General features: G+C 34.0%; 1 protein-coding gene across 1 annotated transcript; it reads left to right on the forward strand.

The window, feature by feature from the left end:
* Positions 1-294: 294 nt before the first annotated feature.
* On the forward strand, positions 295-20,970 carry CPA2 (carbamoyl-phosphate synthase (glutamine-hydrolyzing) cpa2; the record flags this gene model as incomplete). The annotated part of the gene is made up of 11 exons (XM_051219496.1): positions 295-320; positions 1,685-1,760; positions 4,458-4,600; positions 5,976-6,072; positions 7,355-7,453; positions 9,184-9,282; positions 13,757-13,852; positions 15,211-15,301; positions 17,347-17,555; positions 19,270-19,354; positions 20,662-20,970. The coding sequence occupies 11 exons, from the start codon at positions 295-297 to the stop codon at positions 20,844-20,846; spliced, it is 1,206 nt and encodes a 401-aa protein (XP_051064613.1). The 3' UTR covers positions 20,847-20,970.
* Between the last annotated feature and the right edge of the window lie 4,464 nt (positions 20,971-25,434).

Consider the following 25,434-nt stretch of genomic DNA (forward strand, 5'->3'; position numbering starts at 1 on the left):
AAATCATAAAGAAAGCTTTAAATTAAAGTTAAAATAATGGATTGAAAATTCCGATATAATGAGCTTCAAATTGTTGTACTTGAGAAAGTATGTCTTACTGTGTCGAAGTGTAAACTATGGAAAATGTACATTAAATCTTCCTATGAGTTGTTGAACTCATACCACATAAATGATTTTATGGGTTTCCATCAAATTTTCTCATTATTGTTATTTAACATAAATTTCGGGGAACAATAAAATGGAGCAGAACTCAAAATATACGCACTGAAAGAAGCCTACAATTTTATTGAATAAATGTTCAGAAGCATTCTGAACAAACTGTAAGTGCGGTCCCCTGACTTGATATCCATCTCATTTACTCCGCCAGTTGATTTTTCTCATCATGATGTTTGGTACGAAATACGGTGATACAAAGTAGTAAGATGACATTATACCGACAACACGATTTATGTCTTTGAGATAAAAAGATGACCGGTTATAGATTCTGCTTACCTCTGGTTACTTCTTGTCTAAAAATGACAATTATAGCTATGCCAAAAAATATATAGTTATCCCACTGATGAGGAATTTTTGTCAAAGATATATTTACCCAGTACATTCAACACATCACTTCGGTCCATTTGATAACGGATTATTTAACGTTTTTATGGAAATGTACAAATCTTTTTAATCTATTGTTAAACTAAGACCAATTAACTTTTTATATATTTCATAAAATGAACTTGAGTTATCGTCCATACATAAAAAGGGTTGTGTAGATAAAATATAAAATAAACCGAACACAGTTTTTCACTTTTAACCTTGACAATATGTTGATAACATATATTTAAAATTTTGAGTAAATCGCCGATATATTTAGAGTCAGCAATTGTGATTATTCAGGTATATCTTACCTTTAATAAAATAAATTTACACAATAGTGAATACAGACAAATATAGAAATCATTACCTATTGAGAGTTATTTATTATATTACAAATAGAATAATCTTTTCAAAAGGTTGGTTAATAAGGTATTCTCCTCACTTTGTAACCAACAATTCTGCAAGTTCATTTATAGCATACTTTCTAAACATAACCTATCACTAATGATTTAATGATATAGTTGGTGTGATACTTATCTCTCAAACGCTTTCATTATTTTTCTTAACATTATTTCTCTTCCTTTTTGTTTTTTTTTTATTGGTACTGAATAAGTATCTTTTTATTTAAAACTGATCAGTACTGGTTTGAATCTAAAGAGACACTTCTTAATAACAAGTATGTAAAATGGTTGAAATGTCGAAATTCTGAAGTTTGTTGTAATTACAACAGCCTTATGAAAAATACCCTAAAGGTCTTCATTGTTTATCGAAGTGGTATAATTGTATCACTGTGTTTTATTCCAAAGTTATTCTAGATTTTTACTTCTATAAATAGTATTGAGATAATTAGAAGTATTTGAATTATTAGACGAACTGGGAATTCCAGAAATAGTGCAATTTAAAGCCAATAGAACTAGGTGAGCACAAATGAACATATTGTATTTAGAATTCGAAATCAGGTACATATCAAGTACAAAATAATCATTAGTTCATACGAACACCACAAGTATTCAGTATTTTAGTAACATAATTTTTCATTATTTTCATGTTTTTCGTGAGCATAATCCTTTCGTATATTAATTTTTTAAATTTGTTTTGACAGTTTCAAAGTGTTACGAATGAGAATTTCAGATCCTCAAATTATAAATACAATTATTAATCTAAATCTAAACGAACCGGTAGGTTCCTTACCGATTTCATTTCAATGATAATACAATTTCTATGATAACCAATTTGTAAACAATAGAAATCAAGGATCTGTATTTACTTAAATTGTTGATTTGTGTAATTATTTTATCTCTTTTTGTAACAACATAATCATAACTATAAACTACGATGGTTTCCCACTAAGTTTATTTGAAATACTGATCAGTGTATTTTATTGCCTAGTTTTAATTAGCCAAGTAGTCTTTATGTATACAATCGCAAACGATATTGATGACTCCGTACAGTGAATATTTTAGATAAAGTTTAAGGTGGATCAATTAATGAAAGCTTTTTGATCGGACTATAGATGATTGGTTTAAAATGTATTCATAGGATATTAGACATTCTTAGTTGTCGCGTTTATTTATGTTTTGCCAGGGTATCATCAAGTTATCCGTATGGATATGCAAATGTCCTATACCTCGATGGATGATGTTTGCTTGCGTAGACGTTGATTAGAAAAATTCAGGAATAGACAAACCAAAACACATCATAAGTTCATGAAGTCTATGAATATTGATCGTCCTGTCTTTTAAAACCCTACTCTAAATTTTTAGTCTTCCTCATTATCGTTGTTGAAATAGTTGTTTCAACGCCTTTGATATTGATCTTATCAATTTAGTTTTGTGTTAATTTGTTTCATGGCCAGTCATACGTTTACTGAAATTGATATTTGATAATTCATTCCAATTTCAAGAAACTGAACTAGTGATAAATTAGTAATACCCTGAATATCAATGAATGACAACACTACAATCACTGTCTTTATAACTTGAGTGTCCTTGGTATCTACGTACAGTCGACAGGGGTGAACCATGACCCTCCCAAAGATTCAGAATAAGAAACGCCTATCATTTTGATCTCTGCGTAATATTTATACCATTGGATTTTAAATCAGCGATTTAATGAGTAGCTTAGATCTGTGTAACTTGAAAAGCCTAGTGTTAATCCAAAGTAGGGTTGTTTTAGCGCATATCTGAATTGTCTCACTTTAGTACGGAACACCTGCCCACTGTTTTCTAGCTTTAAGCGGTTTCACAACCGATACAGACCCTTCAACACAAATTAACCTAGACATTAAAAATATTGAAAACTATGAATCCTGAACAACACCAAATTTGGACGGAGCTACCTATCACTGCGTCTTTGTTACGACGAGTTTTCCAGTTAATAATTGTTCGTTGTAAATAACTTATTGAGAAACCGGCAAATAAGATATATGCGGACTTAAGAACTCAGAATTTTCTCGTAATATATATTTAGGTTTGGTTAATTTAAACAACTATCTTAGTTGTAATTCACTTGGTATTGTTTTACTTGAATCTTCCCATTGATGTTTTAGGACTGAAATTGATCAGTCTCTTATTGGCATATGTGCATACTGTGCGTATGCCTCGATATTGCCTTAATTTACAAGCATTATAAGCAAAGATGGGTAGTGGCTAGCAGTGGGATCCAGGACGCGCGTTTCGTCCTGTTTGGGACTCGTCAGCTGGATGTACCTGCATCTCAGAGTTGATGTTCGCTCTGGGGCTCGAACTCAGTACCGTTCGCTTCGAGTCCCAGAGCGAACATCAACTCTGAGATGCAGGTACATCCAGCTGACGAGTCCCAAACAGGACGAAACGCGCGTCCTGGATCCCACTGCTAGCCACTACCCATCTTTGCTTATAACTATCTTAGTTGTGTTTAATTATTGTATATATGAAACAGAAATAAAATAGCAGAAAAAGGCACAGTTTGGTGTAATAGTTGTAGTAGTAGTAGTCGTAGTCATAGTCGTAGCTGTAGTAGTAGTAGTAATAGTAATAGTGACATTAGTAGTGTACGAAACCGTCGAGGTATTTTTCAATAGACTTGATTTAAATTTTGTGAAAAATGTCAAAAATGGAGAAAATGAATGGAAATTAAAAATTTCAAACAAAGCATTTGAATTCCATATTTTTATATTAGAAAACTATAATACACTAGAAAAGTGAAATGAATATTTCATATTAAGTGGCTCGTGGTAGCTAACAGGAAATCCTGTACTTAGGTTTCTCACAATTTAGCAGTTATCAGCGAGATTATGAGTACACCTTGTTGACGTATACAAAGTAGCATGAAATTTATGTGGTCCAGCTTTTACTACTAACACCTATCAATCACCTAACGTTCCATTGTGTTGTATGTGATGTTGACACTAGTGGTTACAATACTTGATTGGTAGAATTCAATCAGCATTAGATGATTAGACAAACATGGCATTAGTCACTATTTAATAATCAATCAATTGTAAATAATTCATGTTAGTTAACTTGTTTAAAACCTAATCATATTTTCAGATTAACTCTGTCTTTTTGTCGTCGTGTGGAACTCTTCAGCAGTGTGTATCTATAACAACAACATAGGTCAAAAGAAGAGACCTCCGGTTTCGAGATAAGCCGGCAACCAATACTTTAAGCGTCTAGATTTGAAAAACTCACAAGACTGTTTTTTGAAATTTTAGGAAACATATCATTCAACATTTCGGCATTATTTTGACAAACTGCTTAACATCTGGGTATATATAATTATTCTTCCTAGTTTTTAATGGTTGACTAACTAAGACCAGTCAGTGATGCAAAATATAAAATTTAAAACTACGTTTAGTTTCTAATCATTTTCATTTGTTATTTTCCCTTGTATAGGAGAACTATGATATATGGATGTTTCCTAGAGATACAAATAACTCAATGTACATATCAGTATCTCCTGTAGGATTTCAAAATCTTACAATCTATTTACATCATTGGAATACTTCTTATGAAATAACTGTTAGTAATTTACAAAAGTAGGTTGGTTGTACCAAGTGTTGTCTTGTGAAATGATCATATTTCTTTCATTGAAATCATAGACCGATCTAAATTAGATCACAATCGGAAGTGTGAAAGAACTAGAAGCCCTTTTCACCTCAATATGGGACTCCTTAGTAGTTAGCACCCATGACAGCTCAAATGGGAATCAATGGAAGTCAATAATATCTACAACCCTTTACTGACAATTATTATTCTCTTTAGTGAAACTTAGTAGAACATTCACGTTGGGTACAATATAATCGTTTTAGAAATTATTTGATCATTTACTTTCATAAGTAGAGCTTTAAGCCTTTATTTACGTGATTATCTTTGAATTAGTCACTTAAAATGTAAATAAAAAATTAGCTAAACGGAAAGTATGATACAAAAGTGAAATAGATATTTCAATGTGAATAAGGATGGATTTATTATTATTGGATGGTAGTGGGATATATCACTGTAATATCTCAGTACAGTGAGCATTATGATATTACTTTTGCAACTCAGGCTTGATGTCTAAAGCCTTACTTTTCTGCAACCCATCCGCGCTTCATGTCAGGACCTAAAGGAACAAGTGTTCCAATATAACTAAGTTGAGTCATTATGATATGCAAGTCTGACCACTACGTCAGAGTATTAGCTGTGGTTGCGTAAACAAGTGGCAGTCACATTATATCTATTTATGTACACCACATCATATGCAGGTAAATTGGATCAATGGAGAAAAAATCTTTTCAACTTATTATTATTTGAGAGGTAATAAATGTTTGTAAACAAATAGTCATTGATCATCTTTATATAACTTTAGTAATAAAAGCGAATGATGTCAATAATTATAAACCGTTTTGACTGAAGGTCAGTGTAATGAACGTACACTTTTATCTTTCTATTGACTAAAAGTCCGAAAGACATTCTAAAATAATGTAAACACAACTTATCTCATTATGGTGAAATCACGAACCGACCTAAGTTAAACAAATATTGAAAATTTCGAAGTATTAGATTGTGTCGAATTCGATGTAGGCATCCACTAAAGACAATGAACGACGAACGTGTAGTATCGCGAATTAATTGAAGTCAAACATAGGTCATTCTATGTTGATTCGATAATCTAACAATAAAACTCTCACTGTGAAACTTGAAGGTCATGGATTGTCTACTTAATGAAGACTTGGATACGCATTATGTAGGAGTAACGTACTAGAACGAAACAGCTGTCCAACGTTTCTTGGTTTTTAATCATAGTCTAACTTACATTGATTCTTGACCTCAACAATATTAAACAAATTACAGAAACCCTTGTACTGATAATCATTAAATTTTCTGTAAAACTGTTTTCAACTTATACTAATGGGGAAATACGTATTTCAGAGCAATACTTGATGAAAAGCGTGAGAATCATTTAAGAAGAGTATCCAGTTATTTAAGAACAGGACGTAATAGACCATATTACAAATCATTTAATGAGGTAATTAACAATATTTATAATCATTAAATTAGTCAGATACATGTAACTATATTTATTACTATTAGAAATTATATACATTTATAAGAAGAATGTTAAGGTATGAACATATTATTTCGACAGTTTCTGCCAAAGAGATCGTTGCGTAAAGTGTTGAGACGTGAAATGATAACTTGAATATATCAAAACAGCTGAACTTTCTTGATTTTATGAGAATTCAATTCTTTTTCAGTGTTAGTTTTTCACTAACCAGTGAGAAAATTTATGAAAGGATGACCTGACCATCAGCAATATTGGTTTCGCTAAGATTTCTGATTTGTGTACCTTAGTTAAGCCATACCAGTAGGATAATAGGGATCCTTATGCAGTAAATTCGCTACAGACGGAATGGTCGATTTAGTTTTTTTTTGAAGTTCCCTAAACTTCATCGATTCCGTTTTCTATTGCGGTCGTTACTTTCATATGAGAGTGGTACATAACAAATCTCTCAAAGGGATCTGAAATCGATATTACTTTGCTTATAGGATTGTTTTATCTGTAGTTATCACATAAGAACTAAAATCTGGATCACGTGCCACAAGTGTTCAATCATTCAAATATTTTATCAACACTTTTTGACGGCCGTTCCTTAGTTTTGGATTATGTTTAGGAATAAGTTACATCTAGTTTCCTATTTTGACGCCATAGGCAAATTTAAAACTTAATGGATTAGTACGACTTTTGAAATATATATGTGGAATTTCGGTCTGTTGGCATTCGTCATGATTGTCTAATTCTTCTTACTCCTGACCGCATCCCAGAGACTAAATTTCCTAGTGGCCACTAGTGACTCGTTAAAATTTAGTCAGTATTAAAGGACTAGACAAATTCGATGTTGGCCAATACTCAGTGGTCAGTCAGTGATCAAGTCCAACAAGAGGACAGTAATTCAGTGATAACACTTTGGACTGTAGAATTGGATGGTAGAGGTTCTGATCACAAACGAAGTATCAATCCCCACAACATCAAAGGTATTTATTGCTGATCTGTACTTATTGGTACGAAAATTAGGTCCAGAGTTTCTTCTTGGCTATCTCCAATCACCTAGCAATCCAACTTCTGCTTGTTGGTGATAATCGCACTTTACTTTTACTACTATTGTATTATAAGTAGAAAATGTTGAAGTGGGCTGTTGTTTATGGATAATTCAGTGGTTTATATCAGTCACAAATGACATATATGATTAGTGAACTAACTACCGTTTTTGAAAATAAATTAATAAAATATTTGATTTTTCGTTTGACAGATCGTTCAATATTTAAACCAGTTAAGTCAAACGCGTCCGTATATGACGGTGGAAGATTTTGGTTATACAGCCGAAGGTCGACCAATGAAGGGAGTTACGGTGAGTATCGTAAAATTCGTCAGAGTTACTTTTCACTTACAGGTAGTTAGAACATTTTGTAATGCAATAAGATTTTAAACGTCAGGTAAACTAATTTCATATCTTACTAAAAATTGTGATGTGTTATAATTACATACCGTTTAAGAGTTCCGAAACTGTAGATCTGTTACATGGAAAGGTTTTGTGTTTTGTAATGCAGAAAATCAGGTAATCAATAAAAAAGAGTGGATTCAAAATCGATCGATAAACAATGTTAGTAGCGTGATATAATGAGAGCTTACAAGACTGGATTATCGACGAATATCGTCGTGTCCAGTGATGTTGAAAACGAAATCACCAACCAGAACAGTAGTTCTTTTGCCTAATTAAACAAAGTTCTTTCACACAAAATAACAAGTTGGACTATGAACAAGGTGATCTTGTATGCTGTTAGAGGTACAACGGTGATTGCTAATACTCGGTAACCCATAGCATGCAAGGATAGTTCTTGTTGATGCACCTAAAAAAGAAACTGAATTAGGAGTGTTCTTAGAGACTTGAGAGCGTGGCCACAAATTCAAGGGGACAACTGCCTGACTTCGGTTGCACGCAACTTTTTTAAAAGTAGTTTTAGTCCCTTCTAGGTCTTCCAATCGTAAGTGAGATGTGCTATGCTCACAGTCGATAGTCCTGTGAGTTCCCCACCGATTTTAAGGAGGCAGCATCGCCGTGGATGTTGAATGCCTGAAGGAAATACCCGACTGCAGTCAAACCCTAAAATTTCGGCAGAATGATTTTGTCCTAGGACCAGTACTTTGCCGCCCTTAACGTTAGACATCTCCAACCAACTTACCCATTGTGTTAAGACCTATAGGAACTGGTGTTCCAGCAAATGTAACTAGATTTAGTCATCACACTATCCAAGTGCTATCACTATGTCAAGGTAGTCTTAACGGTGAGGTCTCTTTTGTTCAGTAGTTTAACTTGAAACTAAACATAACTATCTGTTACGAGCTATAACTGGTTGTCACTCTTGGATTTCACTCACTTGTTAATGACACGACAGGGTGGTATAAATCTCCCCATAACACTGAGATCACTGTTTGGCTAATTAAGAATATCCTAGTCGCTATAACGTATTATTTTTGGTGATAGTGTAACTCAAGCCAATGGACAGAATATTTATCAAACATGTATACATACCCTTTGGCCGTTCATTCACATCATGCGTTTTGTTTTGCAGTGAGAACTGTCTTCTCTTCTGATCTTTGAGGGCTTTACCTACGCCGTGCTTTTGATGCACAGAAACTCTTCTCTCCGTCTGACGACTGTGACAGTATCGAGGCCACGTTACGCTCAATACTACGTAAGAGCAACCTTGTGAGTAGCGTTTACCACAATGTTATTCATCGAAGACTAGTCTCGTTTGAGGTACTAATAAAGACTAAAGTGCATTGGACAATTGTTTTGTATGGAAATCATCGGTTGTGAACGAATACGATCTTACTACAGACCGAATTCGGGGCCTTCAGTTCTTGCGAACTCATAGTTCTAATCACAAAGCGTTCGTTTTAGGACTAGAGGATCTTATGTCCAGTCATTCGAGGGACGGTGGGCACTTCCTATACATTAAACCAATCTCCATAAAATCACTTCCGAAAAACATGAAGGTTTTACTTTCGTTAGCAATAAAAACATGATAATTTATTACATCTGTAATAAATTGATAATATGTATTAATTTGTATTAAGATATCATCAGATTCGACAAGACCAATAATCTGGATTGATGCCGGTATTCATGCAAGAGAATGGATTGCACCAGCAACAGCATTAAGTATAATAAATAAGGTAATTGTTGAATTTTGTTTCCTAATAATAATGAGTAAATTTAAATTTATTGTTTAAATATTTGTCTAAACAGATAAACATTGGCACAAGGAGGCGTCAAATAGATATGCGTCACATACTGCCCGGGTGTCCAAACCGAAGCTGATGCTTTTCTTAGGGGTCACTCCCGGAGCCGTTAACCTAAAGGTCTGGTCCACAAGGCAGTGGAGAACCGTAAGGAGATGTAGCCCCAAGGTAGCCGGTGACCAACATTAGGTATATACACAATTTGTTTCCTCAGTATCCTGGAGCCCGTGTGCACCATCGGTTCGGAATCAGGGTTTTCCAACTCCCTAGGTGGATCGTTCGTATCCACCAACCCGGTTAAAGCTCTGGACATTTGTTTCTTGTCCTTTCACCATAAACTGGTTTGATTGGATCTCAAAATTTGCATCTTTACATTCGACTTTTACTTTTTTTTAAATTCTGTCAGACTGTTCCATCTTCATTTTGATAAAGAATTTTAACTTCTGAAAAAAGACATCATTTCTATTCAAGTGCCGTGCTATACTCCTGACTGTGAATAGATATTGAGATATGAAGTTTATTAAATTTTTTTATGATGACGTAGTAATGCAAGAAATCAAAATGAAGTCGTTAGGTGTCATGACAAAAGAAATAATGTGCATGTCATTAAAAGTAAACTGGGAAAAACTGATAACTGTTTTTAATAGTTGATAATAGTGATCATTGAACTTCAAAGCCAATCAGATGTTTAATGAACAAGTAGTAAACTGATATTTGTTTTCGTATTAGAATGAGTTATTTTAACACATAGTTTGATCTTGTAAAAATCGTTATATACATGTAAACATATGGATAAATCATTGTGACAAGATAATGAATAGGGTATGTACTAATCACGCTAAACGCCAAGGATTGCTGAATGGATAATCGTTTACTCTTTCTTAAATTAGTAATAATTTAAGAGAAAGAAGGAAATAATATTTATGCCTGGGTGATTTTAGAAACAGTAATTTTTAATATGAAAGTGTTGTTTTATTTCTCTTTGAAAAGGGTGTCGATAAACGCAATATTTTATTCCTCAGTACAGTCGGCTATAGTTAAAAGAGTAATTATTGAGTAATTCACCAAATCTATCATAAGAAAACTTTCCAACTACTCATTGTCCACTCTATGTAGTTGAGCAGTATATAAATATGATAAGAAAACTGTGTGTATGTTATAATATAAATCAGTTATTGTGTTTGAGAGGTGCACGGTAAGCTTTTTGTTACGCAATGTTAATAGCAAATGTTATGTAAGTATGCAATGAGACCAAATCATTATCTTAATTTCTCAATTTAATTTCTAAATGACAACGCAAACGTTATTAATATTTGAAAAATGAAATATTGAGGTTTGCAAAATCATCACTTTTAACTGCACATCATGTAGTTCATCGTAAGGTAACTTATTCAACATATTAGTGACATGTGGTGTACTGGATAAATTTTTATTATTAACGTCTGCATTCATTTTTCAAATAATTGGATTTGCGTGTTAAACATATTAGAGGGACACTCACGAATTCTATGTACATATTTGTAATATGTGAATCTGTTCATATCCAACCCGAAACAGCTAAACGTTACAATAACGACCATTTTTATTAGTGATTTAAATAATGGTTGTATTAAGTGCTAATTAGCAGGCTTACGACTGACAATACATTTCTCGGTCGATTAGACTGAGAAATGCTAATAAGATCAATTGTATCTACTGTTATTTAGCTATACGAACGTTAAATTTCAATGTAACAAATAAAATCCTACATTTTTCCAGCTGAACAATCTGAAATATATTGAAGCATTCTAATTGAAGTTTGTATATACCATTATTAAACAGATTCGTGTTCATTTGACGGTAAAGACATTTTATAAACCATAAAGAAGTATTATTCATGTGTGAGCTATAGTCAGTGTTAGTTCGTCTGACCTTCCCCATAGAAATAATTTTTTTGCAATGATGATCTGATTTCAGTACATAGTTTTCAACTTACAGTATAATAATTCAATGTTAATCATAACTGAAACTTATTCCTATGAAGTTTAAGTAAACACTTAAAAGTCAAACAATATTTTTATCAGTATTAGCTGCATTGTATTACGCAGGAAAGGAGATCACAGGTACTAATAAAGAGTAAAATGGTTATTTCATTTGGTTCACAGTTAATCAAATGGCATGTACTAAGATAATAAATAATACTTATCGATGGATACTAACACAAATTAGCCTTAGCGCAAGTAATAAATGTTTGGTTATTGTAAGACTGAACGTTTTGTTTTGTTATCATGTGTGAAGAACACATGGCCTAGTGAATGTTTTACTGAAATAGTACAAAACGCAAAGGATACAACTGTTAAACTTATTCGCAGACAATTAACGTTAAACACAATGACGGCTGAATTGTAATCGAAAATACAGAAAATTCGTATGAAATACGATTGACAGATTTATTGGTACAATTTGTAACGAATAAAAGAAGAAAATTTAGATCAAATTGTGCGTAGCCCTGAAAAGGGCTTTCACGCTGACTCTTCACATTTCCACTTGTCACGAAAAACGACACCATTATACTTCAGTCATCGCGCTACACAGGGGACAGTGGAATCTATGGAATTGTGGTTGTGGGTTCAAGCCGCAAGACAAATGAAACAACGTATTGCAGCAAAAAAATACCCAAGCGCCTACAACAGCAGTTTTACTTGGTTGCTGAGCATGAGTGCATATGTCACACAGTCTGTTGTCGTGGGCATGTTCGTCTCTGTTGTTGTCTCTGTCATTAAATTCTTCCGAGTTTATTGAAACGATATCCTCTTCTTCATTACTTGACGTGACATCCAAATCCACGTTCGTTTGACAATTGAGACTACTTGTCTGCTAGATTCTTAGCATTTCTCCATCCATGGAAGCGGAGGCCTCAATCTGAAACTCAGGTGCTGCAGATAACGTCAACGGTGTTTGAGCATCGTTCCATAAACCAGCTGGTGCATGAAATTATAAACACCATGTAAAAACATCTTGCGGCTTCAGGCGCTTCCCATAAGATCGGTTAACGAAGTGGACAATATTGAATGCAGCTATCCTCGAAATCAGAAGAGGTCGCACTGTTTCCAACTCCGTGTCAGTTAACCCGCTCATCCAATAATCGTAATCGCACCTCAGGGAATTGCATTCATGATTGGGATGCACGTTCTCACAAACAATAGCCCAATAACCTTCAATAAATCTACATTAGATGGAGGCCGAACATTGAGTGTTCAATGCAGTCCTTGATGGACATTATAATAACAATATTCAACTTACCTCCTTTGTCTAATTGTCTATAAGGATCTTCTAGGTGTTCTACGACCATTTCTCCTACGCACAAATCTGATATACGGCTTCTGATTCTTATGGAAATGAGAATCATGAACTGCATAATGGCAGTACCTCGTCCTTTCATAATTTCTGGTGGTGATCTTTAAAGCTTCAAGCGATTGGAACGCTACCAGATACAGAATACCCAATAATACGTTGTCCGTGTCCATGACAACGTTAAAAACAATGGAGCTTGTACTTTGTGAGTTGCTTACGTTTACAATTTGGAGAAAATGTTTTCAGTCAAGAGATATTTACCACTTATATCAATTTTCTGAAATGACTAACCAATTATTACCACTTTGAAACGAATCATTTTATTGGACGAAACAGGATTGAAAGTTTTTAACTGGTATGAAAAATCGTTTATTTAAAAAAAATACAAAAATGACCGTGCGATGAATGGTATTCACAATTCAATATTCAGCAAACTGTCTTCTTATTCCAACGCATTAGTTTTAAAAACTGTAAGTACTCAGCTTAAAGTTAACCTGTTTCAGATGTATTTGAGGAAAACCGTAAATGGCATTTTGACAATGTATTCCATTTATTACTGAACATATATCAGTAGGAGAGTTGTAGAGGTTATTGAGTGGTATTGAAATCCCTAAACGGTTCATGATCTCAGCTACCTTCAGTGATTTCCACAACCGTTATAAGGGTAATTATCAAATGCTCTCTAGTGTTTAGCTTCAAGATGTAATTCTTGGAGTGCTAGTAAGAAGCTGTGACCAGCGTAGCTCAGCAATCACTTGTATAAGACAGTTTTACAGTGAAGATAATGGGAGATGGTCTCACAATATGACGAAACGATTAAACCTAGACTTGTACATCACCGGACCCCAGCTTAGTCGTCCACAGGCTAGGCGTTCACGCTCGTTACAGAAGATCCTAGGTTGACCCTTTGTTATGGAAACACGAATGTGTATGAATGAAGAGTCCTATACTAGACTGAAATAAATGTTCAATGCTTCCTAGTTCTCAAGGACTGCCTGACAGGATTAGTTCGTGATTTAAACAGTAACTTATTTTATAATTTAACTGTACAAATAATTGTCTTTTTAATTTCTAGCTTATGCGACCATCAGGACAAACACTTTTAAAACATTTTCAATTCTTCATAGTTCCTGTAATGAACCCAGATGGATATGAATATACAAGAACAAAGGTATATTTTTAAATTATTTTTTAAAGAATACGATAAGAAATTCAACATTTCATTCATTTATTGAGTGACCGTTATACTAATAGCATTTGAAAAGGTATTTCATTAAAAAAGGCACCAGTCAGAGCATTTTTGAAAAGTAGAAAGAATAGAAAGGTCGTATCAGTTTACCATATAACACCTCAGTATTGTGAACCTCTAACGTTACTAATGGTTGGACACTGTACCTAAATACCTTACAGTTTGCAAAATGTCGAAAAGTTACTGAGTCAAAATTCAGCTCGTTGCATAAATCAATATTCACAATTTCCAGATATAGTGTGTTCAATACCCAGTAATACTTACTTAAACTGTTGGTATCGAATATTTTGTAGAGAACTGTACATACATTCCATTCCAAGGTGGATAGAGCATAATTCTGTCATGATTTAAGTTTTAAATTCAAATTTTCTCCTGTTCTAAAAAAGAATCGAATTACGAAATGTATTTGATATTAAAGTTTTTCCTTATAACTGGGAAAAATATTGAAAACAATGAGGAAAATGTTCTGATTATTCTATTGTGAATTTCATGGTACATGAATAATTAATACCTTTTGGTTTTTCTTTATTTTTGTTCATTTGAATTTTTAGTTCCATATAAATGGAATAGCATAAGTCTCATTGTTTGTACAGTTTATTATGCTGAAAATTAACTCGGTTATTCAACAGGTCATTAGTTGATTCCAAACAACTATATTAATGAAATAAGAATTTCGAAGTATTAAATTCGTAAATCTGATAATATTATTTATTTATTTGAACACATAAATACTGGTACAAGGGGCACCAGTTACATATGCGCCACACAAATCTCATTTCATGTGTGTGAGGGCTGTGATAGTGCCCGAGTGCCCAACTCGAAGCAGGTGGTTTTCTTAGGAAGCTACACCGGAACCTTTGACCTGAAGGTCTGATCCACAAGGAAGTGGGGCATCGTAAGGAGATGCAGTCACATGGTAGCCGGTGACCAACGATTGGTTCATACGCCATTTGTTCCTTCATGATACTGGAGCCGATGTTCACCACTGGTTTGGAATCAGGGTTTGCCAACTCCCTAGGTGGACTTTCCATATCCACCAACCCGGGTAAAGCGCCGGACATTCGCTTTTCGTCCTCTCAATTTCGTGAACAACACCCCCACCACGAGAAGACAATGAGTAGGACTTCCCTGACAGAGGCTATATACGCGTGGCCGTGTAGGAGCATTTCGAGAGGGAGAGCAGACTCTCCTCACTCTCGGCCGTATCAGGGCATTTGGTGGCATCTGATAATAAGTCTTAAGATAATCATGAAAATGTTTGAATTTTCTTTTAATTACAGTATCGTCTGTGGCGTAAAAATCGAGCTCGAACAGAAGGTGAAGCATGCATCGGAATAGACTTAAATAGAAATTTTCCATTTAAATGGGGTGGTAAGTTTCATGTTATATTTTACTAAGTAAATTATCCTACAGTAATTTTCCATGTGGCACAAAAAATATGATTTCATTAATTCCTTAATGAGATTGTGAATACTTGAACTACGAAAAAACAGCAAAACAACATGACAAACCGAATATTTCATGCTGAATGAAGTTGATTTCTGCTAATCTACGTTGAACTGATTGCATGATGGTTATGCAAACTAGTTAAAATTTAAAAAAGTGAGGTAAGGTTTCGATTAGTTTTACAGAAATCCGAATTCTATTAAATATTTATCTGGATGTGATACGTAAACTGCATTCATTCGAGGTTATCAAGAAACTTTTTTATTAAGATGAGGTTTATCTTGGAAACGTTCTCATCTTGCATAAACTGAATATGTAATTTCAGTATTGTAGTTACTGCTTTATACAGAATTACTAAAGTGGTAATTGATAACTTCTGGTTTTTACCAAATAAATATCTTAAAAAAAAGTGGTAAAGTGTTGTTATTTATATTTAGGGAGAATGTCTCGATTTTATTTCTACTGACGGTATATTTAACCAAATTTAATTAAGAATAATGAAGTTCTAAAGACTACACAACTCAGTAGCTTTGAATGTTTTCAGTGATAATTCTGCTACACAAAGAATTCTTTTAAAAAGGTCAAATGCATCGATTACGTGAATCTGTATCTTGTGATGTTGAGCCAATTTATTGAAACTTGATTAACACAAGCAATTACAAGAATAAATAAGTGTAAAACAATTTGAAGAGGTATTTTGGGGACCAGTTTAATTTATTGTTAGTATTTGTCACAGACTGTTCTCATCTGGAATGGCACTAAAAACCAAAAACACTGTACAGCTATTCGCTGAAGTAATCACTCGCATCCCATGCTCTTTAGTTTTGAGTTGTACCCGAACTATGATCTAATTGAAGTAAGTTTACCTATAAATTAGACTAATATCCCAAAATCCTTTTCCAATAAACTAGAATGTTAGCTCACAAGTTACTTACTTCAAGGTGTTCCTGATGTCCTAATGAAAATCGATGACTAGTGAAGTTTAGACAAGTCAGGAATGAGGCAGTTGTTACCACTAGCAGTGGACGGTATTCGCACTGTATCAATAATTGATCGAAGTTAGGAAAACTACAAACAATTGAAATAATATATTTATAATCTCACAATGAGACTTTACAAATATATTATTTCTATCATTATTAATCTATCCAATACTCGATTTATTCGAAATTACCAAGTAAAACCTTGGTAATAACATTTTGAAAAGTATAAATAATTTGGCGAGACTCTAATTTAAGGACGACCTTTGAACGAATCTTAAGTGACCTTGACAATTATTAGCCAATCAGAAGAAAGTTAGTATAAAGTGAAAATATATTATATGAAAGTAATGAATTACAGTGGATATTCTTCTTTTACATGATTTAAAAACTTGTTAGGGTTTGATTAAGGTTCAGAGGTTCTGAATTCACAATGCATATGGAGTAGAAACTCGTCTATTGGGTTAGAGTTAGGTTTACGGGTAAGGTTAGGGTTAGGGTTAGTTGAGGGTTAAGGTTTAGGGTTAGTTGAGGGTTTAGGGTTAAGGTTAGAGTTTAGGGTTAGTTGAGGGTTTAGGGTTAGTTAGGGTTGGGTTAGGGTTAGGGTTTGGATGCTAACATACGAGTTTTTAAATCATGTCAAAGAAGAATATCCACTGTAATTCATTACTTTCATATAATATATTTTTACTTTATGCTGTCTTCTGATTGACTAATAATTGAAATCGCTCAAAGGCTTCTGATTGGCTCGTCCCTAAATTAGAGTCTCGCCGTCCTACCTGTTTTAACCTTTCATTAATCACGTACTCTCTAAAATCCGCTGTGAACCGATCGTATGTTAGCAGCGCGTGTTGAACTTGGCTCCGTGTTCTTGAAATCGCTCAAACGCTTCTGACTGGCTCGTCCCTAAATTAGAGTCTCGCCAATAATTTTGTATTCAATTTAGTGTAAATTTTACCAATCGTTGCCTTTTATTTTGTAAACTTATAGTTGGAAATGGAGCGTCACCCCATTCATGCAGTGATACATATCGTGGAAATGAAGCAGCCTCAGAATTGGAAACACAAAGTATCATTAAAAAGTTAAAATCTTTACAAAAACAAATAATTTTATACTTGAGTTTACATTCGTTTGGTCAGTATATACTAACACCTTTCGGATTTTCCCGTTACAGTTATCCACCTTATTACCAAAAATTAGTAAGTCTTAATAATTCCAGTTTATGTTAATTATTAAGATTAGAGTTTATATACCCATGAGACTGTTCTAAGAATAAATTTGTTGCTTCCGTGATGTAAAATATAGGAAAAAATATAATAGGAATAAAACTTTTTTCAATGAACGGTTTATTGTAGTTATTCATTTACCACAGAAATCTACTTTTATTAACCAGTTGTCACTTACTTGACTCCTTTAAAAATTATTGCTTTCCATATGTCTTTAATCTTATAACGCTAATACAAGTCATGCGAGAGAGAATCATTACCTTCATACTTGATAATGATCGTGTTTCACAAGTCAAGTGTACATATAAGGAAAACTAACAACAGCAAGCTATTTTTCTAAAACGATGAACAAATAAAAATATTGAGAAAAATAACCTTGAATTATGATTAATCGAAATTTTCATCGTCTTTGTTTTTGTTGTTGTTCAGAAGCTAATGATCTTAGCAGTTACCTAACAGTGTTCTTTACTAAGAAAACTCAAAGTTTAAGTAACATAATTGTGGGTAACCAGAAGATGCGAAATCAGTAACTGTTTGTAGATTTCTTATAATAACCACTGTTGTTCGATAAGTTAAAGTTGGGTTGTGATATCAGACGTCTTTTCTATTTAATTACATGAATCAGTCGTTTAATCGATCGGGTTGATTTACTGGAAATAACATCTAAATTAGTGAGTTCGTTTTTAAGGCCTTCCTACTCACTCTCATCTTACTATCGTCATTACATGCTTCAAAAAGAAGTGAGCAATTAAAATTTCTCAGCAAATACACGTTAAGGTACATCATAGACATTTAACTTGATAATAATTATTTTCTCAACTTCACTAGAAGATTTTTAAGCAAAGGTGAATAGTGGCTAGCAATGGAATCCAGGATGCATGTTTCTTCCTATTTGGGACTCGTCAGCTGGATGTACATGCATCCCAGAGCTGATGTTTACTCTGGGACTTGAAGATGCCTATGAAACTCAGTATCGTTAGAAACATTATTTGTGGTAGCTAAAACAAAGGATTATTACTTACTACTGATGAAAAAATCTCAGTCATTACAATTAAACCTACACTTACACTAAAAATTACCGGTGAAAGTTGAAAAATCAGCGGCAAACTAACTGCAAGCATTTCAAATAACACTAGATAAGACAAAGTGGTCAGTTGGTTTGTCTTCAAGTACATAAATATTTATTAGTTGCTAAATATCATCGCATATCTGGAGAATTTTAAACTACTGAAATCACCACATATATCAAATAATAACATGTATTTGATTAAGTTTTATATCCAGATCATTCGGTAATTTAAGTACATAATGATATGAACTAAATCTTCAAATTAAATGCTTCAAGTGACAACCCGTATAAATTATGAAGCATAAATTGTTACAGAATACGTCCAGAGTTACTAAAATAACTGGACCGTTGATAAAGACATTTGTGGAAATAGCTGTTTCTATATGTCGAGGAGCGAATAATATAATTAACTAAAAATTTTAAAATGAATACCGATTGATAGAATTTTATTTGGACACAATGTATATGTAACAGCGCCGCCAATCAATCATATAATAGAGAACGCTTAGATCTCATAACATCTTAAGAAGCGTTTACTAAGTTCTTAAATTTACTTTCAATTATTCAATTAATTCAACTTGTCTACTGAGTTTGGTATATGTTTATTAATATTTTTAGATGTCAATGGGCAAAAAAGTAAAGCAAATGATACAAAATCGACATGGTTATGTTTATCAAGTTGGTTCATCATCTGAACTTTTATGTAAGTGAATAATGCTTTCCGATTAACCATTTCACATATGTTGAAGTTCAAATATTCACTAGACTTTATAGTCATGAATTTATTTTGGATTTATACAATGTTTGTCTACATACTACTGAATTTTCATTTTACAATAATTTATTAATAGAGTGGAAATAAGAATATTGATGCTTATTCAGTATGAAACTTAGAGTATCTTATCAAACCTGACAATAATATGCAAACTGAGTCTTTAGTTTTGTGTAAATTACGAATAACAGAAACCAAACTTGAAAAATATCAAGATAGTCTGTGACGGTTGTTGACTTTTATAGTTTACACTATAGATTGACCCTAATTAAACATCCATTAAGCAATCAAGAAACACTAAACAGCTATTCTCCCTAAGCTAAATATTATGTTTGTTGTTGTTCTAGACAACACTATTAGTATTAGTAACGTTAGGTGGTTACCTACAGTGAAATCTAGGACGCGTGTTTAATTCTGTTTGAGACTCGTCAATTTGTTGTTCCTTTACTATTGTTGATATTCAAACAAGGAATCGAACCTTTTGCTCCAAGCGCCTAACGCGTTATTCATTAAGTCGCGCCTAAACATAATCTGTTTCTACAGCTACAAGGAGTGATCACTGATGGAGTCGAGAATAATGACAATGAATGTACTTAGTTGCTAACGATAAATACGACCGATAACGCCGTTAGCGAAATACAAACTAAGACAGTTTATTGATCAGTACTTGAAAATGAATGAGTAAGATTCGACATGTTGGGGAATATTTATAGCTTGGGTTGAGGATTTCAGTGATACTGCGTTCTGGGAGCTGTATGGTTTGCTCATGAAACTGTGATTGTTCTTTTGCATCGTATCATGAACAAAAATTTCAGAGAGAAGTGAGTGATTAAAATGTTTCAACTAGTGGCTAACAACTTGTTCTGCTGACGTTTGACGGTTCACAGATCGTGGCAGGGGGTTAGAAACAATCAAAACAAATATGCAAACAGCGGACGCACAAATAAGAATTACTAACGTCAAGAGAAAGAACTTTTATTCAATTGTAGAAAACTTTCAATAGTTCATCTCTCTTTGAAGTATGTGCTGATGGTATGTTCTGGAGTGACAATTAAAGCATCAAGACTAATTTATCAAAGTCAAAGTGTACAATACCTTCAAACTTTGGCATATAGTTTTCGCTTTGAAAATATTCTTAATTGGCTTTACCTATTTAATGAGTTTTAAAAGTTTCAAGTATTTTAGCTTTCTTTTTTTATGTCTTTGATTTTTTTATTGGGCTCATTTCTGTTCTTCAGATGAAGCAGCTGGAGCAACAGACGACTATGTAGCTGGTGAATTAAAAATCCCATATGCTTATACAATAGAATTATGTGATGAAGGTCGTTATGGATTTCTTCTGCCACCATCATATATTGGACAAGTTGGAAGACAATTATGGACAGCGTTAACTGTATTCGCAAATGATATTATTCCTAATTAAAATTATAGTTTATCTTATAAATCTAGTTAATGAATAAATAAATTAGTCTAGTTTAATAAATTGTATTTATTTCATAGTTATTGTAATATTATTCTCTACTATAATAAATTTATCATTATATCTTATACAGCAAAATTTTTACTACGTCTATAGTGTCATTGTGAAAATTAGAACAACACATATAAGCGAACAATTGTTTTCAATTAGATCGTCATCAGGCTTTACTCTAATATACATGGATATTTATACGAAAATTTGTTTTTAAACCAATCAAGGCAATATGAGTCAATAATCACAATGAAATAGAATAAGTCACTACACATAAAATAGGTAAAAGTACAAGTTGATAGTACGAAGACAGGTGAACAGATAGTGGTAAGAATAATAAACTATAATAACAAAACTCTTATCAATAGTTAATCGTTGGAAATAGAAGGTCAAATAAACATGGGTAAATAGACTAGGAATAGTAATCACAAAACCTTAAAAATCATTAAGTAATAAGATGTGTGTAAATAATTAGATAGTGAAGAATACAAAGAGGCGGATAATGACAAACAAATAATGGATGTGGAAATAAGGTTAACAATAACACAAATAGAATAAAATAAATAATGATAATAATAAAATTTAAAATAAAAATAAAAAATTGTTAGTTAAGTTATAACTGGCCATGGAAGGGATAGGGAGTCACGTATTTCTTCTGTACACATAGATTGGGGTTATATGTACGAATTCCAATGGCTTCAGCTATATATAGGAGACGGGAACGGACTCCGTCGGGAAATGATGGAGGTATACGATAGATAACTCGAAATGATTTCGATTTCTCTACTGTATGACCGCTATCAATAAGATGTGCTAGTATAGAACTCCGAATAGTTTTCTCTGACCCTTTATGTACCAAGTTGGTAAATGTTCACTCATTCGTTGGTTAAGTTGCCTGGTAGTACGCCCTATATAGCTATCTCCACAGGAGCAGCTGAATTTGTAAATGCACATGGAAGAGGCCAACTCAGGTAACTTATCCTTCGTTTGAGTAGACATCGCTGGACGACAAGAGAAGGTCAACGCAAGATTGGCTGCGTAGAATGTCTTGGTGATTACTTTGGTTAACCTATATTTCAGAGTGTCACTAGCCACATCCCCGTTGAATTGCACTTTCATGTATAAAGGTTTCTTACGAACAGTCGAAATCTCCGACTTCTTTATTATATCCTGCATGTATTTCTTGATGAACGCGCTGGGGTAGCCGATCTCGGTCAGTGAGTTGTTGAGAAATTCAAGCTCCTGACTTAAAGTGTCTACTGTACAGATCTTTTTGCTCTGCTCGTGAGACATCTGACCAAATTTCTCTTGTACCGGATGGGTATGAAACTGCAGAAGTGAGTATATTGGCATGAAGAGGGTTTCTTCTATACACGCTTCTATTTAATGTGCCGTCACTTCGTCTGCTTAGCGTGACGTCAAGGAAGCTCAGCTTCTTATCATGCTCGCTTTCACCAGTGAAGGTGATCGCTGGGTGAACACTGTTGAATTGGTCTAGGAGTTCCTCTTTACTAGTGTTTTGGTCTACGATAATGAATGTGTCGTCAATGTATCGACAATATAAATCCAGTTTCTTAATAGTCTCATTGAGGGTCCGTTTTCTAGCTTTGCTAGGAAGAGGTCAGCTAAAATCGGGCCTAGAGGCGAGCCCATGGCTATCCCGTCTATTTGTCTATAGTAAGTATTGTTGAAGACAAAATGTACATTCAGAGTGCATCTTAGGAGCAGTTCCCTTAGGCTATCGTTAGGCAGGCCAATGTTGATTTGTTTCTTTGATATTTGCTTGCATATAAAATCAATAGTCTCTATAAGTGGTACGTTGGTGAACAAAGATTCTACATCCAATGAGATCATATTTTCATGCTTACATTAATATTTTCTACTTTGGAGATGAAGTTGAAGACATCTTTTACACTATTTCTAACAACTGATTTGTGTAAAGGTTCTAGGATTCGTACTAGCCACTTTGCGATTTTGTGGTAAGGAGAATTGTACATATCTAGAACTGGGCGTAGAGGAAGACCCGATTTATGTACTTTATGCAAACCATACAATCGTGGTGTGAATGATCCAGTCGGCTTAATTGAATCGTAAATCTCAGTCGTAATTATTCCCTTTTTCGTTAGATCTTTAAGGAAATTGGCCAGTTGTCTTTCTACTTTATTATTGACGTCACAATTACTAGTAATTTTCTGAAATTTGCTAGAATCGCTAAGCATTGTTTCCATTTTCCCAGGTAATCTTTTTTGTTCATGAGAACTATACCTCCTCCTTTATCTGGTTTGGTTATGGTTAGGGTTTCATCTTTTCTTAGTTTCATTAAAGATTCACGGTGCTGCTTGGTAAGTAGGTGATTTGTGGTACCCTTACTATTCTTGTATTGTTGGCAGCTATCAACTAGTGTGGTTTTAAACCGAGCAAGGTCATCCTATGAGGTAAGAATCAAGTCAGTTGTTTGTGAAAATAAATTCTCAAATTGTACATCAGTATCTAATTGGTTGATTCTATGTCTACTATCACAGAATTTAGGTCCCAGAAATAAAGCTTCTAGCTGTACTACATCTAGTTCAATATTGGAAAAATTATGTACGTACCGTTTCGTGTCGAAGGGAAACTCCTTTTCTGGCTTCTGGTTTTCCAAAGTTTTCATTAGTTTCGTCAACGTTTTCTCAGATCTGTTCTTGGAAATTTTTCCCACATAATCCATAAACATTGACTGAAGCTCTGAAGGAAGGTTTTTAACGGAATATTGTCTCTGAAGAAGATTCCTTTCGAAGTCGCAGATATTCATTTTCAAAGTATCAATTTGATTCGACGCATGTCTTTCAAGTGTTTTTGCATTAGGAAAGACATGCGTCGAATCAAATTGATACTTTCAAGTGTTTTTGCATTAGGAAAGACATGCGTCGAATCAAATTGATACTTTCAAGTGTTTTTGCATTAGGAAAATTTCCAAGAACAGATCGTAGAAAACGTTGACGAAACTAATGAAAACTTTGGAAAACCAGAAGCCAGAAAAGGAGTTTCCTTCGACACGAAACGGTACGTACATAATTTTTCCAATATTGAACTAGATGTAGTACAGCTAGAAGCTTTATTTCTGGGACCTAAATTCTGTGATAGTAGACATAGAATCAACCAATTAGATACTGATGTACAATTTGAGAATTTATTTTCACAAACAACTGACTTGATTCTTACCTCATAGGATGACCTTGCTCGGTTTAAAACCACACTAGTTGATAGCTGCCAACAATACAAGAATAGTAAGGGTACCACAAATCACCTACTTACCAAGCAGCACCGTGAATCTTTAATGAAACTAAGAAAAGATGAAACCCTAACCATAACCAAACCAGATAAAGGAGGAGGTATAGTTCTCATGAACAAAAAGATTACCTGGGAAAAATGGAAACAATGCTTAGCGATTCTAGCAAATTTCAGAAAATTACTAGTAATTGTGACGTCAATAATAAAGTAGAAAGACAACTGGCCAATTTCCTTAAAGATCTAACGAAAAAGGGAATAATTACGACTGAGATTTACGATTCAATTAAGCCGACTGGATCATTCACACCACGATTGTATGGTTTGCATAAAGTACATAAATCGGGTCTTCCTCTACGCCCAGTTCTAGATATGTACAATTCTCCTTACCACAAAATCGCAAAGTGGCTAGTACGAATCCTAGAACCTTTACACAAATCAGTTGTTAGAAATAGTGTAAAAGATGTCTTCAACTTCATCTCCAAAGTAGAAAATATTAATGTAAGCATGAAAAATATGATCTCATTGGATGTAGAATCTTTGTTCACCAACGTACCACTTATAGAGACTATTGATTTTATATGCAAGCAAATATCAAAGAAACAAATCAACATTGGCCTGCCTAACGATAGCCTAAGGGAACTGCTCCTAAGATGCACTCTGAATGTACATTTTGTCTTCAACAATACTTACTATAGACAAATAGACGGGATAGCCATGGGCTCGCCTCTAGGCCCGATTTTAGCTGACCTCTTCCTAGCAAAGCTAGAAAACGGACCCCTCAATGAGACTATTAAGAAACTGGATTTATATTGTCGATACATTGACGACACATTCATTATCGTAGACCAAAACACTAGTAAAGAGGAACTCCTAGACCAATTCAACAGTGTTCACCCAGCGATCACCTTCACTGGTGAAAGCGAGCATGATAAGAAGCTGAGCTTCCTTGACGTCACGCTAAGCAGACGAAGTGACGGCACATTAAATAGAAGCGTGTATAGAAGAAACCCCTCTTCATGCCAATATACTCACTTCTGCAGTTTCATACCCATCCGGTACAAGAGAAATTTGGTCAGATGTCTCACGAGCAGAGCAAAAAAGATCTGTACAGTAGACACTTTAAGTCAGGAGCTTGAATTTCTCAACAACTCACTGACCGAGATCGGCTACCCCAGCGCGTTCATCAAGAAATACATGCAGGATATAATAAAGAAGTCGGAGATTTCGACTGTTCGTAAGAAACCTTTATACATGAAAGTGCAATTCAACG

The sequence above is a fragment of the Schistosoma haematobium genome, chromosome 5 (assembly GCF_000699445.3).
Source record: "Schistosoma haematobium chromosome 5, whole genome shotgun sequence".
In the NCBI taxonomy this organism is placed as follows: Eukaryota; Metazoa; Platyhelminthes; class Trematoda; order Strigeidida; family Schistosomatidae; genus Schistosoma; species Schistosoma haematobium.